The sequence below is a fragment of the Lampetra fluviatilis genome, chromosome 7 (assembly GCF_964198595.1).
Source record: "Lampetra fluviatilis chromosome 7, kcLamFluv1.1, whole genome shotgun sequence".
NCBI lineage: Eukaryota > Metazoa > Chordata > Hyperoartia > Petromyzontiformes > Petromyzontidae > Lampetra > Lampetra fluviatilis.
This window is the reverse complement of record NC_136281.1, coordinates 10,858,375-10,879,227: the sequence shown is the minus strand read 5'-3', so window position 1 is coordinate 10,879,227 and position 20,853 is coordinate 10,858,375. Positions and strand designations below refer to the sequence as shown.

At 49.7% G+C, this 20,853-nt stretch overlaps 2 protein-coding genes across 2 annotated transcripts in view; both read right to left on the bottom strand.

Annotated features, from left to right (window-relative positions):
- Window positions 1–1,711: 1,711 nt before the first annotated feature.
- On the bottom strand, window positions 1,712–3,746 carry LOC144933279 (carbohydrate sulfotransferase 6-like). Its single transcript, XM_078857974.1, has one exon. The coding sequence runs from the start codon at window positions 3,744–3,746 to the stop codon at window positions 2,217–2,219; it is 1,530 nt and encodes a 509-aa protein (XP_078714100.1). The 3' UTR covers window positions 1,712–2,216.
- Window positions 3,747–11,374: 7,628 nt separating this feature from the next.
- EPRS1 (glutamyl-prolyl-tRNA synthetase 1) overlaps window positions 11,375–20,853 on the bottom strand; it is a 31,104-nt gene continuing 21,625 nt past the window's right edge. Inside the window, exons 27-33 of the mRNA XM_078858484.1 lie at window positions 18,535–18,690; window positions 17,714–17,911; window positions 16,827–17,000; window positions 16,071–16,231; window positions 14,620–14,698; window positions 13,720–13,784; window positions 11,375–11,654 (exon numbers count right to left, since the gene is read on the bottom strand). Of these exons, the coding sequence (XP_078714610.1) occupies window positions 11,498–11,654; window positions 13,720–13,784; window positions 14,620–14,698; window positions 16,071–16,231; window positions 16,827–17,000; window positions 17,714–17,911; window positions 18,535–18,690 (990 nt within the window). The 3' untranslated portion in view covers window positions 11,375–11,497. The remainder of the gene's footprint in view (window positions 11,655–13,719; window positions 13,785–14,619; window positions 14,699–16,070; window positions 16,232–16,826; window positions 17,001–17,713; window positions 17,912–18,534; window positions 18,691–20,853) is intronic.

Genomic DNA, 20,853 nt, shown 5'->3' with positions numbered 1-20,853 from the left:
AAGCAATTCCCATAGCCGACACGATGTGAGCAGGCCTTCATCGGCGACTTGACAGATCACTGAACATAATAATATAGGAATTCATCTTCCTCGTATGGGTGATGCAGGTTGGAGTGCAACCGCTGTGATTTCACAGTGAGGTGGTGAAGGAGCCAGAGGATTGCCGAGTCTAGAGTAGCAGGAGTGGTGAATCGCTTCTGTGATGATGCCTCCTCCTCCTCCTTTTCCTCCTCTTTCTCAATACAGTATTTGTGAAGCGCCCACGGTTCTGTCCTCGGTAGTGACCACCAGGTTCAGACTTTGGTGCATAGGCGAGTTCGGGCAAATGCCCGGTGGGCCGGTCTGCGTGGGGAAATTGCAAATGTGATCAAAGTAAATACATACATTTATATTTACACACCATTTAGATATATTATTGCAATTCAAATATTGTATTGCCTCTTGTTGGGTCAAGATCTTGGCCGAAAAGACGTTATCGGGTTTTGTTTTTTTAGCAGCGATATTATCGTCACGTTATTTTTGGGGGGGGGGACGCTGAGTCGGCATTAAGTCCCCCGTATTCGGCAGCCCCAAAAATCCTTCCTCACCGGCCCCATTTGTTGTTGTTTTTCGGACCCAGCCCCCCCCCCCCTCCCCAAGTGGGACAAATGATGATCGCACGCCAATTTGTGGCCCGGTGTGTTCACAAACGCCGATTTTTTTTGTGAGTCCCAGTCCGTCACTGGCGACCACAGCCACCACCGCACACTGCCAGCGAGTGTTTTTCCTTTTCCGTTTGTGCATCGCCAAGGATCCCGATGGTAAATGCACAACATGCCATGATGATATTGATATAGCGGTTTGAAAGAGTACTGTTATACTAATAAATTGTTATCTCTGGAAAGCTCGCTGAGTCTTGAGACTCTTTTTCAGCAGTTACATTTAAATGTTTGGACAATTCCAAAAGTGAGTGTCCGGCTTCATGGGGGACAGAAAACAGGAAGAACCCGGAGAAAGCCCACGACAGAGCGAAATGAGAATCCATCGTTGTGCTGCCATCTCCTCGCTGTCTCCTAGGCAGCCTCATCCCTTCAAAAGATATCCTGAAGCAGAACATCAGTGCTGCAAATGAGATTTGTGACGTTCATCTTTCACTTTTATCGTGCAATTGTATTCAAGGACTGTGCGTTGTCTTGGTGTGGTCTGGGACTGTTTTTGCTGTTGTTTTACTCTCTTGCCCAAGCTCGTGAATTGGTGTACTTGTGCAATTTAACGTATTTCTTTTTTTGTGATTTGCTTACCTTTCGTATATTTTGCACTCGTATCGTATTTTGTATTGTTTCCTGTTGTAACTGACTCACCCGCCCAGACTGGGCATTTGTGAAAAAGAGCTTCATAGCTCATCGGATTTCTCCAGGATAAATACAGATTCTGATTCCCAAAGAGTCCCCCATTTAAGCACTAAACTGGCTCAACTCTGGAGAATATAAACGCGAGATGATGGAGTCCAAACAACAATCAGTCCTCATCTTGAATCCATTTGCAGCAGCTGCGTGTCACTGGCTGCTCGCAAATGCGCATGAATTATAATTTCATTTCAGATACTTTATTAAAATAAACTTTTTTTCTGGCTGGTTGTTTGGCTGGCGGGAGGGAGTGAGGGAGAGAGGGAGGGAGGGACAGACGGTCAAGTCCTAAAGACGTGTGGGCTGCTACATACAATATATTATTGACGAATGTGTTGAGTTTATTTTGTTATCTGCGCTTGCGCGCCGCAGAAATCGCAGCAGAATCGCCAAATAATGCGTTGGATTATAAACAGTTATTGACATGATCATGAATTAATATTCGAGGCGGCGGAGCAAGCGATTGAGGTGAAACGCGCTCGAAGTACAAAACAACACCCAGCGGTCAGAGGGGACCAGCTCTCGGAGTGCGCAGGCAGTACAACTGCACCCGGGGCCCACGTGACCGAGGATCCCAGGCCCCGGCTGCCACAGCCGCGCCTCGACACTTTGCGCACCGCGCTTGCAATCCAGACCATCGATCATAAAACATCCGCATGTCATACCCAGGCAGTCCAAGTGCAAGAACCAGGCTCAAAATCCCTGCTTGGCTTTCGATGACACACGTGCGACGAGATGGGGGCGCGTCGAGTCGAGGACCCGCGGTTCAATGCAGTGGTCGGGGTTTGCCGCATCATCAATAACTCCACAGGGTCATCACCCGCGGTGGGGTCAGCCGCGACCTTCGCCGAGCGGGGAGGTGGAGGGCACCTTGAGCTCCCTCGTCTCTCTCTCCGAGCCCATCGCCCTGTAGCCGTAGCTCGTCATCATGGAGGAGCAGGCCTCCTGCACCCTGGACACGCTCTCGAAGGACATCTCCTGCCTCCACTTGGAGGCCACGCGGAGCGCGTCCCTGGGACGCACGGAGAACGCGGGCCCGTCCGCCGCGGCGCCGCGCGTCATGTTCAGAGCGAACGAGAGGAGCTGCGGATCGGCGCTGATGCCGGCGAAGCTGAAGAGGCGGCGCAGGGCGACCACGGGCTCCTGCACCAGGTCCTCGTATCGAACCAGGGCGTAGCGGTGGCGCAACAGCGCGGACGCCACGTCATCCAAAGAGCCACCTCCAACATCATTGTAACCACCACCACCACCACCACCAGGATCTGCACCGCCGTCACCACCGCGGTCATCTGAATCGCCACCATCAGCGGCATAACCACCTCCCGCGGCACCAGCAGCAGCAGCAAATATATCTCCGCGGCCTCGCATGCTCCGGCTGATGTTGTGGTTGGCGTCGCAGACGACCTTCAGCGTGCTCAGGTCGTCGCCGAGGTCGTGGAAGGCGCGTCCCCTGGACAGGTGCACGGCCCTGGGGTCCCTCACGAGATGCACGACGCGGAGGCGCAGCGCCGGCTCTTCGAGAAGAGCGCGCAGCGCCGCGAGCTCCATCAGGCGCGTCTCCTTGATGACGGCGTGCTGGTGCGCCAGGCACGACTCCCGCACGCCCCGCTCCAGCCTCTCTCCGCCGCACGCGCGGAGGCAGTCGCTGCCCCGGGGCGCGTCCCGTTTGCCCCCGGCCGTGACCACGGCCGTGCCCGTTCTCAACGTCCCGCGTCCCGTCGGCTGCGCGCTCGCGTTGCAGGCGGGAGGAGCGCAGAGCGCGCGGCTCTCCGAGAACTGGAAGAGCTGCGACAGCGTGGCAGACCTCATCGTCTGCTCACCATCGTCCTCTTCCTCCTCATCCCCGTCAACAGCATCGCCGTCACGCCGACGGTGTTGGCGAGGAAGCGGCTGCGGACGATTGACGGGGAGCTTCAGGTACGGCGCGAGGGCCGCCGCGCGGCACTGGAGGAGTGACCCGAGCAGGGAGGCGACCTCCGCCTGCCTCTCGAGCATCCCCGCGGCCGCGTGGAGGGGCCGCGCGTCCCACACGTGCCACGCGGGCTCGGGCAGGTAGAACACGTCCGGGTGCCGGTTGAATATCTGTCCCAGGAAGGAGGAACCCGAGCGGAACGTGGTCAGGATGAGCGTGCGCGTGCGCGCGGGGCGACTCGTGCCGGGAGGTGAACTCGCATTTGGACGTTCGGCGGCACCGTCGTCGTAGCTCTCGACGACGTCGCCGTCGGCGTGACCGTGGTGGAGGCGACGAGAGGCGCCTCGGGGGGAGTTGCCCAGGCGGTGCAGCAGCAGCCGCAGCAGCGGGAGTGAAATCAGCACCAACGCGAGCAGGAGACGCGCGAGGCTGAGCGTTCGGGACCCCATCTAGGAGGGGGCATGGGGCGAGGGAGTCAATTGATTTCCGATCGCATGAGCCACGTACCCCTCGCTCACGCACACATATAACTCCTCCTGCTCATCCAAACTACCTGTATGCACTGGCGGAGTCAGTCTCAAGACTTTGTTTCGGGAGGGTCCCGCCTGCTACGTCGCGATTTGTGGCCAATTCTACTCACGAGTGATCGCCTTCGTGTGCAAATGGAACCGAATGAAAATGAAATAAATAAAATCTAAAATTCTAAACGCGGAGATTACCCACCACGGCACACTATGGGATTAGTGCACACGCTCCGCACAGATGGATGCAGGAGTCCATTGCTGGACTGTTATCTCTTGACCAACCTCGCAGGCAAAACCTCCAACTCCGGGAACCCCTAAGGCAGTCAGTCTCCCATTCAAACACCCTCCAGGCTCAAACCCGCTCGGATTCCGAGGTTTTGGATTCCGGATCGCCGGCATACACGATTTTACATAACGTATATTACAGTACTTTATAATTTCCGCTATGACGCACAGAGATGATTGAATACGGCGCCGCAATGCAAACTCGTTCGGGAATGTGTTACAAGTGTTACAAATAACATTCCTTACCGCACTTCGCATTGTGGCGTCCGAGTGATGGATGGAGTGGCGATGACTCTTGCCTCTTGCAGACTCGCTTTCACAACTCCGCAGGGAGCAGTCGCCGAACGCGAACTAACCCCCACACGTAAAGCTACCCAAAGAAGCGAAGGTCACCACCGCGACACGTTCTCGTAAGGGAGAGCGTTGCGCGATGACGCCTGCGTTGACCGGGGGGCATTCCGATGTGTGTGTGTCCCTCGGTGGTGCCGAGCGAGTTGACGTTTTGAGAGCGAGGCGACCACCACCACCACCACACGAGACAGAGCCGCACGTGTCTCCTCGCTCAGCTGCAACGGTGGCATCCCGTGCAGGGCGAGCAGCTGATAGCCCGCGCGTGTTTTTGCAGCGGGGACAGCTCACACGTGGTGCTTCATAAAAATGTGGGGCTTGGCCGACACTGCGGCTATTCATGTGATCATATATATACACACACACGCACGCGCACAGTATCTGCAGTTCAGGCGTACAAACACAAAAATAAAAGCAGCAACACAAAGGCATGGAAAACAGATTCCACCTCTTTCTAGCGCTTTCGGGCTGTTGGGCAATCTATAGGGAAACAAATTGCTTTGTAGCTCATAGGATTCCTCCAGTATGAGTACGTATTGTGATTCTGAAGCAGTGTTAGCGAGCAACGATGATGGTGCACCTGACAACATCACGCCCGGCCACCTTTGTCTCCCCGGTGCTGATGTTTTAACACCGCAGTCGGCACGAACGTTTAGTGCCGATTTGACCACTGGGAAAGCTGAGGACCTGTTCAAATAATCTAGTCCAGCGAGGTATCGTCCAAGTTGTACCATCAGGGCCTTTTACAGCATCCTCTGGAGCTGGTCGTGTTAGGCAACATCTCCGAGCTGAGCTGCGATGAGAGTACAATGTGGTTCATTTTGACGAGCAGAAGGATAACGGGTTTTTTTATCTCATCGCCGTACTCAACAATGATTTGATCTCGCGTTTTGAACGACAACGGTGGACGATAGATTGGGAGAGAATGTGATCTGATGTGGCCGCCCCAAAGCCCTGACTTGACAGCAATATAACCGCGAATTATGAAGGAAAACACTGCACACTTAATACAGTATTGATGAATATGGAGGAACTCAAAACAGATGTCCTGGACTATACGTTCACAGTCTGCGGCCAAGATCCACTTTGGAAGATCGTGTCGGGGGAGAGCCTGGGCACAAATCAGATGTGCCCTGAGAGAGTGGAGGCCACAACGACGCGCTGTTCCAATCGGGGGGTGCAGTTTTTTTTTATGAAAAAGGCCACGCTGTAGAAGTCACGATATTGAGAAATTTAAAATGCTGTCCAGATAAACAACAACAACAAGAACAACAACAAAACGCGGAATTTTTCTTGGAAGTCTCCCCAAGTTATTGTCATTGCGATTAAGTCGGGGAGTAACAAACAAAAAAACGCGGTTTTTGGCTCTCAAGATTTACATTTCGATGTGGATACTGGGCTGGGGCGAGGGACTGTTTGTCACCAATAATGGCCCCGAGCGAATATCGCACTCACCGCGTTAGATGCCACTGCTCGTTACACATGCACGGCACGCACTCCACGTGCGTGTGCTGTTCCAGTGTGGAAAAAGAGCCCAGGGAGGGAATGTTCTGACATTACACTCGACACTTAGGGCCCAAAGTCAATGGAAAATTCTGACCAAATCACCTACAATACGGCCGATTTAGTCATCTCAAAAGCAGATTTGAGCACGGATAGTGTTTGTATGGGAAACCAACGTGCGTACTAGGTGTTATCGGATACTTCTGGGCTACGTTTGCGAGCGGCAAAGGGTAGTGGCACGAGTACCCATTGTTGTACCGTACTTCTATATCCTCCCGCGTCTACCGTCCCCGCCTTCACCAACGGGCAAACAACCCCGACGACCAGCGCGGCGTGGGGAGGCCCTCGTTCAGCAGTGAATAATTTCCCATTATTATTAAGTGGGAAATTATTTTACGCGATCTATAACCCAAAGAAAGCCTCTTATGGAAAATTCTGTTCGCTTCCGAGTGACGTTTGGATTTGAGATTAACTTATCTTATCTATTCACGTTTCGTTTTGTTGCAGAGGTTTGACGCCAAAGGTGAAACAAACAAAAAAACGCCTTGTTAGGAGTTTGCCTGTGATCCCGTCTGCGGAATATACGACGATTGCTGTCTTGCTTGCGCTTATTGAATTCTACGCTTCGTGTGTCCTTAATTCAAGAAGGGAAGTTGCATGACCGAATCGCTCATTCCGCTTCGCGCGGAGCTGGACCGATTGTAGCTGCAGGTCGTTTACTTGGTCTTCCCCTTCACGCCACTCGGCTAAATCCGAGTTGATCTGAGAGGCGGCGTGAGTTTGGGGGCGGGGGGGGTAGAGTGATAAGCCACTTCGTTGAGCTATCATTTGTGGCCAGGTCGCTTCTGAGAATTAAGCTAATTGCTTAGTGGGCTTTACCTGGTCAAATAAAAGTTTTTGCGATTTGCTTACATTTCCTATAACTTTCACTCCTTTACTGGACATCTGTATAAGAGCTTTATAGCTAATCGGATTCCAAGTTGTGCAAGGCGGAGGGCGGAGTGTGCGCGCAGCAGGGGCATAAGGGTAGCGCTTGCGTGGTGACAGCAGAAGTGGGTCGGATTCACGACCTTTTTAAATCCGTTATATTAAGTTCACTTGCTTGCGCGCTTACGACCGTACAAATCTTTCGGTCGTTTTTTAACCCACTTCCCGTGATCCAATCGAGCTGACATTTTGCACACAGACTCGTTGTGCGTGACAATTTCTTTTCGTGAATTTTTTTTTCCCTAAATTTTACACTTTTAGGTACATTTTTTTTTATATTTAATTACCAATTGCTTAATGGTGGCAGGCAATCATCTGAACCATAGGTGGCAGCCATCTCAAGCCAGAGGACGAGAAGACTCTAGCCGCCCGTTTCAAAGACCAATGTGGGCTGGGTTGTGGCCCATTGAACACGCATATAAAGGATTTATAGTGAAAAACTTTGTTTTTACGGGTTAATTGTTTACCTGTGCAAGACGTTGTACCTGCGACCATTCACCCTGAGGTCAAGCAGGGCTGAGTCTTGTTTACCCTTAGCTGGGACATTGCCTGGGAAACACGTGTTTTATTTAGGCTTTGGCTGCGAGGTTGCTAGATGACATTTCATTAATGGATTCCTGAAACTACTGTCTATTATTGTACCCGCATTTAGGCAGGAAAGCTTAAATCTGATCCTCGTTGACTCTTTTCAGGAGGGTCCTGCCAGTGTTCTCAGCAGAGGGACTATGAGTGGTGAAATAACATTGAGATATGTAAAAATTGAGAAATGTACGTCTCATTTGTCTAAATCGGCGCACAATGGCATTCGTGTGCACCGCGGTGGCTAGGAGATGTTAACGACCTCGCCTGGTATGCAGGAGGTCGTGGGTTAGATCCCGACCCTGACCTCTGTTGTATATTTGGAGTTTGTGTGCCTCTCTCGCCGTGGCCGCGTGGATTTTTCTCCGGGCTCTCCGGGTTTTCCCCTCCACATTTAAAAACACGCGTTTAGAGTAATTGGCTGGTATAAATGTCCACGTGATAAGCCACTTCATTGGGCTATCATTTGTAGCCATGTCGCGTCTTAAAAAGAGCTACATCGCTGTGGGCCTTACCTGATCAAATAAAAAGTTTCAGTTTATTTTTACATTTTCAAATGACGTCTCTGGGTCTTTAACGCGCACTGTGAAACGAGCAGCACGATATACGGCTATGATACCAGATCACGACGTTTCGATCGCAACACAAGCAATCGTCATCAGTTCTGCTGAAGAAGGCTACTTCAGCAGCTTTTTCTTGCTGTGGTTGTCCCACCTGATGACGATCGCTTGTGTTGCTATCGAAACGTCGTGATCTATTTTTTTTCTACCTACGTGACTTTACCGAAATAACCAAAGAGTATGGATTCCTGCAGTCACGAAAGCTTCAAATGAAGATTATTATACCCGCAGTGATAACCAGTGGGAGTCGCCGATTTCGAACCCTGATCCTCTGCAATAAGCGGCGGACGTACTAGAGCTGGGCCCATAGCCTGACTATTAGGATTTATAGTCAATTCACAAGAGCAAACACTTTGTTATGTTGTATATGTAGGGCCCTCTTTTAATCGCTTAACATTTCTGCAACACCGCCACCCCTGCATGTGGCAATGGACCGACACGAGGGATGCGAATACATTTGATAGATTTGGATGTACTTCTGTATTGTCACCGAAAACCTGCCCGGTAGATCGAAAATGATCAGGTCGCTGTTCATCCGAAATTTCCCCTCGAGGGGAGCTCCGCCTTGCTGTGGCAAAGAGGCGTGGGAACCTCGTAGAGCCGAGCAGCCCGAGTCGCTAAAGTCGAGGACAGGTGGCACCCATACACCAGCCAGGTTCTTAGCGAGAGGAAACACATCTCCCTTCACCAACCCGCAGGGATCAGTTTTCCATTTTCATATCATCGATCCCATTCTCAACTCGCGAGTTTCAAGGGGATGGGAAGTTGGTTTCATCGCACATTCAGTTTTTCTGCATAACTTTTCGTGCAAAGATAAACATTTGGGTTTCCCCCCCTTCCCGATGGTGCAGAGGGTGATGTCATTGCAGCATTACCACCATTACCACGGTCTAGGCCCTCTGGGACTGGGTGGCGTCCCAGCTGCGCCCTCTCACGAGGACGTGGCCCACGAGGTGGAGCCATGAAACCCAGCCAGGCAACATGTGGACCCCAGCTGCACGGGCTTGCCACACGCACTGTATTTGGCATCGACACGAGCGGGCTTTGAACAGCAGCGAATAGAGAATGATCAGCCACGAGCTTTCATAATCATCAGCCATGTTCTACCCACTGCTGGCTGCAGGCCCTCCCCGCCCCCCCCCGAACCGTGGCTTTGTCTCAGTCTACTCTGGCCGATTTCATCGCTCAATTTTCGCGGTGGACGTCTTCTTTGATTGCCAATGTCGTGATACTAAATCACCAGCCATCGTATATTCTAGTGACGTCTCCTGCCAAAGCACACTTTTCTTAAAAGTCAATGTTTCTCATTTCCGTATGTTAAATCACGACAACCTGCTCGTGTCCGCCTGTATATTATCAATTCGATTCAGGTCCACGTTTAATAGATCTACAGATGCTGCGCTTGTCCAGTTATGTTCCACCAACAGATATCTACAATTGTTGAGTGAAATTGCTGGACACGACTCCTTGTTTTTCTCACATTTATCCTGAGCCCAACGTTCACAGCTTTCCAATGGGCCATTACCTGCTTATAAATATCATCAACCATGTCTGAGGCAGGAATTTCCAAAAACGTCACTCGTTTTATCCCGTTACCCAATTGTATGTATAATTTGCTATATAATGTATGCACGAGTAAAAAACTCGCACGCTTTATTTACCTTAAATCTAAAACTATCTTGGCAGCATATTGTTAACAAGTGTTGTACCAACCGACATTCCATTCGCTATTTCATCGTTTGCCGTTACCAAGCAAAGACTGATGTTCGGTCCAAGGTTTCAATCATTTGTTGCTCACAGCTAAACCAAAAATGCATCTTTAAAACAGACGCACAGACTCCCTTTACCTCTGCATGTCGTCATCGCATACCTCGCTCACAATCTATTCGGAGTCACATTCAAATTATAGCCACTCATCTCGACTTGTAACGCACACCGTATTCGCTCATTCTCGAAGAGAGAGAACGACTCAAAGGCGCGAGGATCCACAGATACTTGAGAAGGCAGCCACGCGGTGAGCGGACACCAACAATTGCTCAAGATGTACGGGCCACTGCATGAAAATGGTTTACGGAAACTAACCGGACCACCCGAAGGAAACCCGCGCGTGCGAAGGGGATAACACACTCCATGCCATACAGACGGGAGAGAGGTGGAGTCCACATATTTCCTGTACTGTCTTCTCCTGGCGAGCCAGGGTACGGCAACATCGATGTCCATGGGAACGAAGGTTCACAACATTTGCGTACGATCCGCCAACCCTCGCCTCGAGTGCTGAATTGCAGACGTGCACCACCATCGCTCAGCATCATTGTGCCCTTCATACACATATATATAGGCAGACACATCTAGTGTAAATGTTTTGTGTTTGTTTGTTACAAATGCTAGCTTGGATGTAAATGTGGTGAATTGGTAGAATCCATCTTAAAAACCGTATGTTGTCACACATGCCCACCAGCCCGACACGACTGCAGTGCTTTCTAAAGTTTATTACAATTATCAACATGCGTTTCTTTATTATGGTAATCATTAAGGTCAGTCTTCGGCCACTAAAATGGTTTTGTTAGAAAAATATCTGGCACATGCTTAATCCACCATAAAAAAGTGTCCAGAAAACGAGTCTGGAGGATGCGAGCCGACCTCCACAAGTGGGCTCTGGGAGATGAGCCAATGTCTAAAAAACGCCCTTGAAATAAGCACACGGGCCGCACGCAGCGTGGCTATCAGTTGTGCAACATCTTGATGGAGTTTCAAATCCCAAGACTTTCGGAAAAAACAAAAACATTCGTCTCCAAGCCAGATCGGCGCTCGTGTACGAGGGCCGATCTGGCTCAATTGACGCAGCCATCGTTTGGATTTCCTATAAACTCCGAGGCGTTGTGCAAATAAGTCGGACGTATTTCTCATTGCAAACTTTGAAAGAGACGCTCTCACTGACGCGCGGCAACGGCACTGCGGGCATCTCCCAAGGCAGGTCTAACCTCAGACGGTGCTAACAATGGGCACTGTGTGGATTCTAGTAGAGCGTGTCAACGATTCGCCTGCCCCAGCAATGCCACGATTTAGGGGCTGCAAGTCAATTCAAGAGTTGATGCTTTTTCGTTTAATTTTGGCCATCTTGTAAGTATTGTTTTCTAGCTCCCGTTTATAGAGTTGCATCTGCTCCATAATCCCAAATGTAACATGAGCATAACATCGTTTGCATAAACTCGTGACTCTCTTTTCTTGCACGCCATTTAATGTATCGCAGGCGTGCGAATCGTCGTGAATCGATACATCGTCACATGCCTCATGGACAGACTGCACGGCGCAGACACACACACGCACACACGCGCTACAGGCTCCTCATCGTAACTAATAGCTGCGGCCAAACAGAGTGTACGCTTTGGCCGGCTTGTTGCAGCCGACGCACGGTGGTTTGGAGGCATCGTCCATCTTCTTCAGAGGGTTGAAGGGGATGCACAAACTCTTGGCTCCCATGGACGGGGCCCCCGGCTCCACGTCTGCATCCCTGTGAAGACGCACAACCGCCACAGCGACATACAACGAGGCTTCAAATCGCATTCCAATGTTACTTCATTCACAGCCCCTTTCGATTTAAAGCTTTCGTGACTGCAGGGATTCATCTTCTTGGTTCTCTCGGTAAAGTCACGTAGAAGGGAAGTAATAAAAGAATAAAAATAAAACATAATAAAATAATTCTCACGACGTTTCGGCCACAACGCAAGCAGCCGTCCTCACCTGAGGACCTCACCTGAGGACGGCTGCTTGCGTTGTGGCCGAAACGTCGTGAGAATTATTTTATTATGTTTTATTTTTCTTATTTTATTACTTCCCTTCTACGTGACTTTACCGAAAGAACCAAGAAGATCACAGCCCCTTGTCAAATCAAAACGCGATTAAGGCCTGCCCGTGCCGTGTTGGTCACGGGGGAGGGTGTCGTCATTTGAAATGTTCGCCGCATGGAAATTCGGCTGTCTCCAAGCTGCAATTTTTCCAAATTAAGTGAAAATTATACTTCATGTCATTGTTTATGTGCAATTACTGATGACCAGGCTGATAACATTAACTCACTACACGCTTGGAAACTGGTTTGACAGGCAGCTGCTTTGATACAACACCTGCGTCTCAGTGGTGTCAGGCTGAGAAGAAACCCACTTCCCTGACAACAAAAAATAGTCACACCTAACATATACGACACATTTTATTGAAACTAGATAGAAGGTTTTACAGGGTCCACTGCGAAAATGTACGACCACTTTATACAGCGCGTATATTGCAATTGAATGGGCAACATGTCAGGGCTTATGCCGATGCTGTATGCACGACAATTTATCAATTCCTCCTTTTGAGAATTTGCGTGTAGGAAGACAGTGCAATGCGTGGAGAAACCCCATGCGTTGACAGCCTGTCCATTACAGAACGAGCAGGCGTGGATCTTAAGCCACACAACGTCACTCTGCCCTCTCCAAAGCTGTAAACCCAGCAGCACTCGGGTGTCCAATTTAGCCGAAAGTCATTTGAGATTTGCAATATTGGATCCAGAGATTAATCTGTTGTAAATAGTCAACACTAAAACCTACTTGGACTCGTTGAAAATTATACAAAAATAATATAAAAAATACATTTGTATTCCTTTTATGACAGTAGTGGAATGTGGACGTAAGTTGTTGGGGTGCCACGGTGGCAAGATGTTAACTCCCTCGCAGGGTACGCAGGAGGTCGTGAGTTCGATCCCGACCCTGACGCCTGTATATTTGGAGTTTGTATGTTCTCCCCGTGGTCGTGTGGATTTTTTGTCCGGGTCCTCCGGTTTTTCCCGTCATATTTAGAAACATGCGTTTGGAGCATTTGGCTTCGATTAACATCCACATGATAAGCCACTTCTTAGAGCTATCATTTGTGGCCAGGTTGCTTCTGAAAAAGAGCTATATAGCTAAGTCGGCCTTACCTGGTAAAAATAAAAAAAAGTTTTAGTTTAGTAGGTTAGTTTGTTTAAGCTTATAGATGTTTTTGAACGGACAACAGTTTAGTGTCCAGTACCTGCTGGCTAAGACTTCAAGGCAAATGGAACCATTCTGTGAGAGCTTAAAGAATAACAAATGCCACCACGTGCCCGTGCTGCCGCCCAGCAAACACGCACCTTCCATTGTGACAAGTTGCCGTGAAAAGACCCCATTTCTTGGCCACATGCAAAAAAGCTAAACCTAACCATCGCACGTGTTATTTGCAACTGAATATATTCCAGGGTCCACTAAAAGAGAAAAACCTACAGCCACTTTGTAGAGCGTGTATGTTGTGTTTAGAATGCAAGATGTCGGGGCTTTCATGGATGCTGTATATTTACGAATATTTAACTTGCTGGGTGTGTGTTAAGCCGGCATAAACGGCACATTATCTAAACGCGCTTGACCATATGCGGGTAGAGGCTCGGCAGGTTCCACGCGGGTCCGCACAACATGCGCAGCCCACGCCGTGACTATTTAAACAAGGCAATTATCCTGGTACATGCCGACGCAATGCAGATACATTCCTGAGCCTTCGGGACAGGCTGCCGCGTGTGCTACACAACGCACCTGGCGGTGATCTTCTTGATCTCGTCCTCGCAATCCATTTCCAAGCAGAAAGGAACCTGCGCCACCTGCATAGGTACAGAGAGGGATGTGCATGCGCAGGGTCACGGAGGGGTCTCGCACGTATGGCACTGGCAGCTCAACGGTTAGGCTGTGCCAAGAGAATTTGGTGACCCGATACCTAGCCCAAGCAATGGGTGGTCCCATCTCCGTTAGTGAGCAGCTTCTCGGTCTCTTTCTCTCCGTTCACATTTGGTAGGTCACTTCGCAAACCACAAGTGTGCTGTTGTAGAAGCGTGAGTAAATGTCAAATGCATTAGCCAGTTGTTTTACAGCACACATTCGGCATGCTGCATGAGGCAACGGTTTACTATAAACGTGCCTGCCATTATGAAAGTCAATCTGAGCTCATTTTCTCAAACAAATTTTAAGCATAATTTCGCAATACTATTAAAACGAATTCATTTCCTTAATTATATGCTTGCCAGTTTAAGCAACACGTAACAATGTTCATGTATTTTAGCGTAAGCTGCACATTTCAACACACCTGCAATTATCACAACTATTTCACACTGGACACAGCAATAATTGTAATATTGCCGTTAATTATTTAGCCAGCAGAGCCTTACCGAGTCCCAACTCTTTTCACATTTCGATCGGGATGTTTGGGAAATCCCATTCATGACCATTTGGCTTCACTCGAGAATCCGGAGAATAGCCCACCGCACGTACGAGGGGGGTGACAATCAGCACTTCGTCACCTGGCCACCACGCAGCAGCGCAAATACAACGCCTAGCGCTGCTGCTGTGCCACTGCCGTCGAGACCATTTGTGATGCGAGCGAGAACACAAGGTGCGCAAAACAGGTGGAGGGGACGATGACCAAACCCCAGACGACCTCACCTTGCCCTGGTCGATGGCCTTCTGCAGCTCCGCCATGCTGTCGGCCACCACCATGTGAGTGTGCAGGTCCGTGCACGCCCTGCGCGCCGAACACAGCACACGGCCGTCATCTATCGTTAACGAGTCCAACTAAACGCCGGCGACCCCACGAGAGGGCGGCGGAAGTTCTCAAACTCCGGTCCCCACGTTCCGAGCTTCCAGGTGATAATAATTGACAGCGTCTCATCAATCCACCGCTGGATGAAGGTCTCCCCACACCGTGGCAGTTATGGTATTCATTAACCATACTTCACCATGCTGGTTAGTGCGATTAGTGAAGGGGGATTTAGGACTGGGTCAGACATCACTTAGCGGTGGCCGGGAGTTGAACTTCAGTCGCTGGGTCCGGAGCACAGTGAGCAGTGTCAGTGCGCCACCACTTCACCTCCTCGTTCAAGTATCTCACGTTGACTTCCTTAAATGTCTACTGCGAGCATTAGTTTATTTGTGATGCCGTAACGCGAGAAGGAGCTTGGCAGGTATGTATGGAAGCACGTCACGTATTGTCTCATATCATAGATGCAATTCAGTCGGTGGAGGTATGCATGCCTTGCACAAATATCCCTCGTGTGGCCTTTGTGGACTGATGGCACAAGAGCTAATCCCGAGTACCTCAGCAGGCCAGAATGGTGCGCGAGGGGGTGGTGCGGCTAAGCACCACTCGAGATCGCCTTTGTCTGCTCAGTGCTGATGTTTTACACACCGCACCAGTTACTCATTTTCGGCCAAACGGACTGGGGGAGACCCACAACAAGTTTCTGATATCACTCACCAATGATAAGAGCCATGGACAGGAATTGAACTCAAGTCGCTGGGTTCGTTAAAATAGTGAGCGATTCACTGCTAACACCGAAAACAGTTGAAGGGCGTTTTAGGTATAATGACCAGCAGCAACGGGGGAAGTACCGTCTGGTGAAGAGTAAACAAGCAACCACAGAGTCACGGCAGTGGAGAAAACTGTACCCTTATCACTCAGATAAACACTGATGACTTCGCTTCTCAGCTACAATCCTACAAGTACTGGGTCAAGGAGAGAGCAGAGGAAGGACCACACCAAATGACTTTGCATAATGAGAGTCAGTGTACAGCTAGCAGTCAATTTAAAGATAATTGTCAATGTGACGTTAATATTATAAAGCTGACAGTCAGTGTAAAGCTGATAGTGTAAAGCTGATAGTATAAAGCTGACAGTCCCGAGGTCAGTGTTTCTCAACTCCAGACTTCACAACCCCCACCGTACAGCTTTTCATGATTACCAACCATCCGTTGCATGCAGTGTGCAGTGGCTTCGTTAATGTACGCATTTTAAAAGTTGACAATGATGTCAAAGTGGACCCCCGTGGTATGGGTGGCAAGGACTGGGCAGTGGAGAGATGCCGCTCTTCGGTGTCGCTAAAGGTGGGCACACGTACTTGGCGTAGAGGCTGCTCTGGATGTTTTCGAGCAGCTCCTTGATGAAGTCCACGGCCTGCTCCTCCTTGCGCACCAGCTTCTCGCCCGAGTCCCTCCGCACCGCCACAAACTCGCAGTTGCGCACGTCACGCGGGCCCAGCTCCACGCGCACCGGCACGCCCTGTGTGCAGCATCGCGGCAACGTCGACATCACCCGTCAGCGCCACTGAACGGGGTGGAGCCAAGTGACGTTAAAGAAATGGACAGCAGGTGGGCCAGGTGGCTCAGAGGTGAGATAGGCGAGCGGCACTGCTGACACCCTGGCATCGAATCCAAGCAGCTGCCTCCGATTCAACTGGCGTCCCAAGTGTCCTGTATTGATGCACTCAACCACCAATGACTGCACAAATAAAGACTTATCATATTAAATCTGGTTCTGCATTCAATTTGGCTAAATTCTGTCTCTGAGAAAAATTATTAAGCTGATCGTCATGCGGCAAACAGCAGGGTAGGTGATAAAGTGCTACCCCCTCTCCTGTGTGGACCAGAAGTCACAGCATGGAATCTCAGATGTATTTCAGTGGTATCCGCTTCCGTGGGGCATTTTCTTAACATGGTTGCCGTGCTTTGTGAAATCTCAAAATTACCTTTTTGTCTCGTGACATGACACCGATATCACGATAGTGGATAACGCTTGGGGAAAAAAAATATTCAAAAACACTTTAAAAGAGTGTATAGAGGTGAAGGGCGTGGGGGCTGGGAGGAAAGCACGGCACCTTCAGCTCCCAGTGGTTGAATTTCCAGCCCGGCGAGTAGTTGTCGCGCGTGTCAGCACGGGCGCGCACGCCAGCGTCCCGCAGCCTGCGCAGGTACTCCTCGCACTTCTCGTACAAAGTCTTCCGCTCCCCCTCGGCCAGGTTTACCGTGACGCCGCACGAGATGATCACCACCTGTACGGCGAGGTCGCAAGGAACCCCGCCGACAAAGTGACTTCATCCCATCCCATCAGACGCACGAGAGGACTCGTCTTATCGTCCCCTGTGTCCACCCCCCCCCCCCCGGCTACATCTCTGGCCCAACACTCGGGATTCATAAATTTAAAAAAAATTACTTAGGCTCATACAATAAATGCATCGAACCGCGCAAGTCAGAAGAATAAATAATTTGTGATTTATGTCAATTCAATGCTTTTACAATTTGAAAAATAGTACAAACGAGGCAAAAAATGTATAAATACAAACGAGATAATAAAAACTGGACAAGAATAATAAGTTCATAGGATCGTAACCTCAAATCGTGACAATTCATTCCGTTTCTATCCTATGGAAAACTGGATGGAGCCAGTGTAGAGGATGGCAGGTAACTGGCACTCCACATTCTACCTTTACCCCACACCCCATTTTCTTCCCACCAGACCTGAGGTAAATTACAATTGTACTGTAATTGTGTCACTCATAATGAATGGAAATCACAATGTAATTGTGGCATCAGCCAGCAATGTTGCTGCAAGTTCATTATATCTTAATTTTGGAGCTTTCGTGACTGCAGGAATTATTCTTTGGTTCTTTCGGTTAAGTCACGTCTAAAGATAAAATAATTAATTAAAGGAAAAGTTCATTATAATGAACCCCGGGTCACTCGCCGCCACTCCCTGTGATGGTACCTGCAAGCAGGCCACGCGAGGGGGCACCACCAGGCCCTTGTCGTCCCCGTGAACCATCGTCATCACGCCAATGCTTCTCGTCGTGAGGCCCCACGAGTTCTGGAACGCAAAGGCCTTCTCCCCGGGACGCTCGGGGTCTTCAAACTCGACCTCGAACATCCGCGAGAAGTTGGTGCCCAGGTGGTGCGACGTGGCGCCCTGGATGACACAGACGCAATGAGCCAGACGCCCGTGTTGGGGGATGGCCGCTGGGCGGCAGCTCCAGGAGCCGGTGTGAGACGGTGTTTTGACTCCCGCAGAATTCTCACCCCGGGATCAACGTGAAATACATTATGTGAACCACGACCGCCCCAAGCCAGTCTAGACCATTCTTATTTACTCACAGCTGTAATTATGTTATAGTCAATTTGCCTTGTACCTTAAGACAAACCAAAGCAAATTTGGACGTGGTTATATGAAACATTGGGCAAAAACCATAACCCTAACCACCGAACTCTAATCCTAACCCGTATAAAGTATGCTCATGCTGCGGGAGGCAGGGAGTCATATTGATATTCTTGCAATTTGTATGTGTACCCAGGGGTTCAAACAATATAATATTCCGAATGTGGGAGCGGTCATTTTTTCACAGGGGAAGCCAAATCACAATAACAAAATTTGTACCACGATGGTGGGTGGGGGCGGGTGTCCACACACACTCCTGACAATTCTACAGGAGTCAAGATACAATCCGATGCTGGCACGTGGACGCCAGCAGGCCCCCCGTTTGCGCGGGTGTCACGCGGCGCGTTAAACGTCCGCTCGTCACGCTGCCCGCTTGCCTGGATGGCACGGCCGCTGGCGGAGATGAAGGCTTCCACGGTAGTCGTGTAATCGGCTCCAGCAAACTTCTCCTTCTCGGTTTTCTGTCCCCGCACGACCGGAATGGCCAGCAGCTTCTCGTAGACGTCTGCATACAAGTCGAGGATCTGACGCACCTGCCGGAGAGATGCAAACGGCGCATCGTGAGGGGGGCGTGTGGCGCGCTCGTACAGAAAACACGCTCAACCGTGCTCCCATGCTGTGAGTACTGCATTGCACGTGCGTGCTAGGAAAATACACAATTTCATTAGTTAAACGTTACGCTAATCGTACACGTACTGAATTGAGTGCATAAGAATACATGCAGCTCATTTTCAATTTTTGAAAATGATATGCAATGGTTACATTTTATCTAATGAGGTGAACGACGCTGTGCAAATGAGACAATGAAAATCAATATGAAGGATATAAAAAATAACACAAATGTAATTATACATTTCTAAAGTGGATCAACACCCACATCTATAGATCTAAATCAGCTGAAATCTCCGTGAATCACGTGACCTCTTTGTGACCATCCTCACTCTGGGCCCTTCCTGCTGAATTAAGTCAAATCTAATAAAAGTCTAAAATCTGAAACCCCCCCCCCCACTCTCCCCCCCCCCCTGTGAAAACAGAACCTGCTTCTCCATGCAGCTCACTTCTGTTCGTTCCTTTCTACTCGCTCCCTCTGCTCCCTTCCCTCTCATCATCATCATCATCACCGTCTAATCCCCGACATTTTTGCCCGGTCATTCCTTCTCCCCCTCCACCCCTTCCTACCCGGCGATCCTCCCCCTCCTCTCTTCCTGCTGCTCATCTTGAGCCGTGCCCTCTACGTCCGTCTTGGGACTTCCAACCGGGCAGCGCTTCCCTTTCCCGATCCTTTCTTTTTCCATGCATTAGATCCTTGAATGGACTTCCCTTCACATGGTGTGTGCCACGGTTGGACGTTTTAACATTACGATTAATTGAATTTTAGAGAGATGCATTATAACTTTTTTACTCTGCATTATTTATCTACTCACGTGTGGAGTTGCTTTCATATTTCATTTTGAAACGATTGAACACAGTAAACAATTCATATCTACGTTTCAAACCTGAGCAATATCACCGCAGTCAGAATTTTATTTCCACAATGAACACCTCTGAAGTTTATTAACTTACGTGTAATAGTTGTTGTTGTTGTTCAGAATTGTGTTTATTAACGTTTGGTTCTACATGTACAACTTTTTAAATAAATATTACGATTTAACACAGGACACTCTTGCGAAAAAGACCAGGTTTCATATCGTCTTCATGGGTTGTTGTACAACTCCTGGTAAAATAGTGGAGTGATCAGCTCGCAGTCTGAAGGTTGCGAGTTCAAATTCTGGTTGGGCGTTGACGACGACCATCATCCATCTTGGCTCAACTGAACGAGGAGCATCACTTTGTGGGGAAGTTAACAGTGGTTGTCTTATAGAACGACTTGCCCCTCCATAGGAATGTGGAATTTCCACCACTGGGTAAGGACTATGTACGACATATGAGCACTACCTCCTCCCTCAATGGTAATTTGAGCAGCAAATGACTTTGCCTTAAAAAACAGTGGACGATGAATACAACTACGTAACATCAGGGAGAACGCCAGCTGTGCTTATTCCCGCAGTGTGCTTGTGTAATGAGCGACTTCCGCGTCACATCGTGTAGAGGGTACTTCTTCTTTACTACTCACACTGGGCACAACACTGGCCAATACTTGTTCTCCCTCACTCTGAGTATAACTCTAGGTATTAACGCCTCTACTGGCAACACACACAGCCGATCACTCGGCGTGGTCCCATCGCCCTCACTCGGCCACGCCGCTGTCTGGCGGCGTGACGATAATGGCGATGGAAACCCCGCAGGAGATCTTCTACGTGGCCAGACGACGGAGTGAGATGTCGGCGAGCAGCGACGCAGCCAGGACCCCACACACGAGCCCCGAGTCCTGGCTCCGCTCCCCCTTATATCCCCCCAGGCGTGGCTAGGCCCCGCCTCCGGCCACGCCCTCTCGTGGAACCTTCCAGCAAGTTCCCGGAGTATCTCGGTTAACCCCACCCTGTTACCTTTGCCCCAGATATACCTCCTTCTCTGATTGGTTGGTACTTAACCGCGCCCGTACCCGAGATTCCCTTTCCAGGCCAGCAGGTGTCACCCTGTCATTACACTTGTATCAAAAGCTGCTCTTTGCCTTCCACCCCACCAGTGTGATGTAAAAACGTGTTGCTTATATCTGGTGTACTTATATCCAGCTACCACTTCACTACTCCTACCCC

Bases quoted from the DNA above. Each gene is read 5' to 3' on its own strand.
- LOC144933279 (XM_078857974.1), bottom strand. From the start codon at position 3,746: ATGGGGTCCCGAACGCTCAGCCTCGCGCGTCTCCTGCTCGCGTTGGTG.